Source organism: Spinacia oleracea, chromosome 3 (assembly GCF_020520425.1).
Source record: "Spinacia oleracea cultivar Varoflay chromosome 3, BTI_SOV_V1, whole genome shotgun sequence".
Classification (NCBI taxonomy): domain Eukaryota; kingdom Viridiplantae; phylum Streptophyta; class Magnoliopsida; order Caryophyllales; family Amaranthaceae; genus Spinacia; species Spinacia oleracea.
Window position 1 is genome coordinate 159,879,985 of NC_079489.1, and position 4,533 is coordinate 159,884,517.

The 4,533-nt window shown below is 36.6% G+C and overlaps 1 protein-coding gene across 1 annotated transcript; it reads left to right on the forward strand.

Moving 5' to 3' along the window:
- The first annotated feature begins 726 nt into the window (after window positions 1-726).
- LOC130470219 (uncharacterized) lies at window positions 727-2,127 on the forward strand. The gene has a single exon (XM_056839871.1). The coding sequence runs from the start codon at window positions 727-729 to the stop codon at window positions 2,125-2,127; it is 1,401 nt and encodes a 466-aa protein (XP_056695849.1).
- The last annotated feature ends 2,406 nt before the right edge of the window (window positions 2,128-4,533 follow it).

Below are 4,533 nucleotides of genomic sequence, written 5' to 3' on the forward strand. Positions count from 1 at the left end.
GTCATGTGCTTTTCAGAATCAATTTATAACATTTGGTTTTGTAGAAATCCTGTTGTTTTTAAGAAGGCTTTTAAATCAGTAAATGATTTTGTAAAAGAGATCTTGTTTAAGGTCTCTTGTAGAAGCACTAATTAGATTATTGGTAATATCTTAGGTTGGGTAGGTGCCTCTGTTAGAGGTGATTTTGTTTGGTGGCCCTCGATTAATGTAACCTTGATGTTTCAAGGTCTCTTTTGTTGTTAATAAAATCATTGTTAATTGCCAAGAAAAGAAACCATAAAGTTATGTTATGAATTATATGTTATATCAAGGTTCTAATAATGATCATAACGTTTACCTATAAAATTTCATATTATACAACGCATATTACTAATTATATATCTTATTACTATACTATTTTTCGTATAGATATGGATACAAGTTGGATAGATCTACCCACTGGCCACCCTGAATATGTCGATGGTTGTATGCAATTCATTGCGTTTGCCAAGCAAGGTCTATTCGAAGGAAAAATTAGATGTCCATGTAAGAACTGTAAGGTGGATAAATGGTTCCCGGTTAATGATGTAGAGCGACATATTTTGTTTAAGGGGTTTTATAAGTCGTATAGAAATTGGATCTTTCGTGGTAAAGGGGATATGGTTCAACGTATGTTAGGGAGTGATGGAGGGAGTACTAGTGAAGGATCCCTTGGTAATAAAAAGTGGGTTTGTAGGTCGAGATAATATGGGAGGACTATTAAGATCAGCTTTTAGTGTTAATGTGCCACCCAATTTTCCAACTTTTGAAGCAAGAGAGGATGGTGAATGGTATGAGGAGCCCGTGTCATACGACACAGATGTTCAATATGATGATTTTACAATAGAAGAAGATGCGACATATAAGAAGCTACTTCAAGCTTCTGAGGAGAAATTATATGAGGGGTGTATTAATTTTTCAAAGTTATCTTTTCTTCTACACTTATTTCACTTGAAGTGTATGCATCACTGGTCCATTGAATCTTTCAATATGCTCTTGAAGCTGATTTTAGATGCATTTCCTCAAATACTTGATTTTCCCTCGTCTTATTATTACAGTAAGAAAATGATAAAAGACTTGGGCCTTGGGTATGAAAAAATTGATGCTTGTCCTAATGATTGTATGCTGTATTGGGGTGAATTTTTAGAGAAAGACAAGTGTCATGTTTGTGGTAAATCGAGGTGGAAAACAACCAAGGGTAAGAAGAGTGACGATGTAAGTGATCAAGGTACGAATACTTGTAAGAAAGGTGTGCCAGCTAAGGTAATGCGATATTTTCCTCTTATCCCAAGACTAAAAAGAATCTACATGTCATCAGAAACAGCAGAAAATATGAGATGGCATGATACAGAGCGATTGGGTGAAGATGATAAGAAGATTTTGAGGCATCCTTCCGATGCCATAGCGTGGAAGGCATTTGATGAGCGTTATACAGATTTTGCATTAGACCCTCGTAGTGTTCGATTAGGTCTTGCGAGCGATGGGTTTAATCCTTACCGTTTAATGAACACTACTTATAGTACATGGCCAGTGGTGTTGATTCCTTATAATCTTCCACCATGGCTATGTATGAAACCATCTTCTTTCATTTTGTCCACACTTATTCCCGGAAAAGCAAGTCCTGGAAATGATATTGGCGTGTATTTGCAACCATTAGTTCATGAGTTGAAATTGCTGTGGGGAGGGGTTGAAGCTTTTGATGCTTTTGACGGAGTGAAATTTAATTTGCGCGCGGCTCTGCTTTGGACTATTAATGACTTTCCTAGCTATGCAATGCTCTCTGGTTTGAGCACAAAAGGTTACAATGCATGTCCTATATGCATGGATTCCACACCCTCTGATAGATTTGGGAACAAGATTTGTTATTGTAGCTATAGAAAATGGTTACCCGCAGATCACCCATATCGACGTCAGGGTGTAAAGTTTTGTGAGAAGTTTGGAACTAATGAGTTGGGTGAAGCCCCATCTCGTCCTAGCGGCACTGATATATTGAGGCAACAAGAAAAGGTCGAGTATGTTTATGGAAAGTCAAAGGCACCACCGAAAAAGAGACAAAGAGGACATACTGATAACAATGATGTCCAAGATGAAATTGTCTTTGGTACCTAGAGAAGCATATTCTTTGATTTGGTGTATTGGGAGCATAATCTTCTAAGGCATAATTTAGACGTTTTGCACATTGAGAAAAATGTGTCTGAGAATCTTTTGGGAACACTTCTTAGTATGGATAAGAGTAGAGATAATAGGGATGATCGAGAAGCCCTTGAAGCATGGACAATAAAGACTCACCTTTGGCTTAGTGCTGATCACAATGGAAATGAATACATGCCTTCAGCTTCCTATTCTATGTCTAGGGAGGAAAAAGAGAGATTCTTAAATGTTTTGGAGAAACTTAAAGTTCCGGATGGATATGGATCCAACCTTTCTAGTTGTGTGAATATGAAGCAAAGGGAGTTGATTAACCTCAAGAGTCATGACAACCATGTGCTAATGCAAGATATACTCCCCGTCGCCTTAAGAGCTTCTAATGCTACAAAGGTGATTGACTTGTTGGCTAGATTGTCTTCGTTTTTCAAGAAGTTGTGCTCCACCAGTATTGATCCAGATGATTTAGATGGTCTTCAAGATGGAATTGTTTTAACTCTTTGTCAGTTGGAAATGGAGTTTTTGCCTTCATTTTTCACAATCATGGTCCATTTGTTGATTCACTTAGTGGAGGAGGTTAAACTTGGTGGACCAGTGCAATACAGATGAATGTATCCCATTGAAAGGTTTATATCTTACCTATGTGAATTATATTTTTTTATTAAATAATTTACATTTATTATATACAAACATTTTATTTGAAAGGTATTTGTCCCATTTGAAGTCACATGTAACCAATAAAGCCCAACCTGAAGGATCTATCGCGGAAGGCTACCTTTTAGAGGAGACAATTAGGTTTTGCTCGAGATATCTTCAAGGTGTTAAGACCATCTTCAACATGCCTAAAAGGATGGATGATGACATTTCAAATTCTGATGATTACTTATTTAATTCCGGCGGTCGAGTCATTGGAAAGGAAGTCAGCATTCGCCTTGATGGTCAAAGCTTAAAACAAGCCCATCGCTACGTTTTACTTCACTCTGATGAGATCAAAGGGGATCTAGAGTAAGTATTATGTTGGTTTTCTTTTGAATAACAAATTTTGTAATAAATCACTCTTATGTTTTTTCTTCTTCCATGAAGTGAATTTTTAACCGAGAAGCGTCAAATGAACTTAGAAACTTCCGTCGCGGAGAGTGATGAAAGTAAATGGATCATCAATGAATTTGGAGGGTGGCTGCGAAACAAGGTTACTTAAGTTCTTTTAATGTTAATACATACTTCTGTTTTTGAAAAAATAAACTTTATTTGATATAATTAAGTATTATCGTAGGTACATTCCATAGATGCAACCACCGAAGATGGGAAACTAAGAAACCCTTTGGCGGGTGGTTTGCATTCTTATGGCAGAAAATTAAAAGGATACATAATCAATGGATACAAATTCCTTTCCACTGATCGCGATTGTCGTCTTTTGACACAAAATTCTGGAGTTATGGTTGAAGCGGATGGAGTGGCATACTACGGAAAAGTGATGGATATCTATGAATTAAATTACTATGGAGATTATAAAGTTGTATTGTTTCGTTGTGATTGGGTAGACATTCGTAGGGGTGTAAGAACATATCCAAACGGCGGAGTATGTGTCAATTTCTCAAAATTGATGCATACTGGACGATTGTTGCAAGATGATCCATTTGTATTCTCATCTCAAGCAAAACAAGTCTTTTACATAGAAGATGAGATACAAAAAGGATGGTTTCATGTTGTTAAGAATAAGCCTAGAGATTTGTTTGATTTAGGTGATTCTTTACCAGTAGCGGAAGAGGGTGGGGCCGATTGATCATGCTTATTTATTTTACGCCGTTATTCATTGTATTTGTATTCTATTGATTCGATCTATGGACTTATTATCTTTTATTTTCAATGTACTAGTTATATCATGCTCTTTTCCGGAAGCTCTTGGGTTACTCTCTTGTATTGTCTCTTGGTTATTGGGAATATTGCATAATAGAGTAAGGATCGAGGTGAGTGACTAATGAAGGGAAAGATTAAAAGGAAAGACTGGGATGATGGATTGTGGATAAATTTGCAATTCAGCAATATGATATCTGAATTTAGTTTAATGCTTGAAACAACGTTTAATCTTATATCATTCACCTTAATTAGGTTTGCAGATTAACACATTTATTTCTCTGTACACCCATATATAGTGGTAAGCCTATTGACGGTTTCACCCATATGAATGTCTTCACAATGTAGCATGACTGAAGTTTGTAGCAAATTACTGAAATTTTATTCAAAATAAAACTAACTAAAGGTTGAGCATCTGCATCTGTGCTGCTGGTTTCAAGCTGAGTTCAGCCTTTTCTTCTAGTTGTTCTGGGTAGGGTTCTCTATTCTGTTCTGATGTATGCAGGGGCTGGTTTT

Excerpts from the sequence above, each read along its gene's own strand:
- LOC130470219 (XM_056839871.1), top strand. The coding sequence starts at position 727 with ATGGGAGGACTATTAAGATCAGCTTTTAGTGTTAATGTGCCACCCAAT.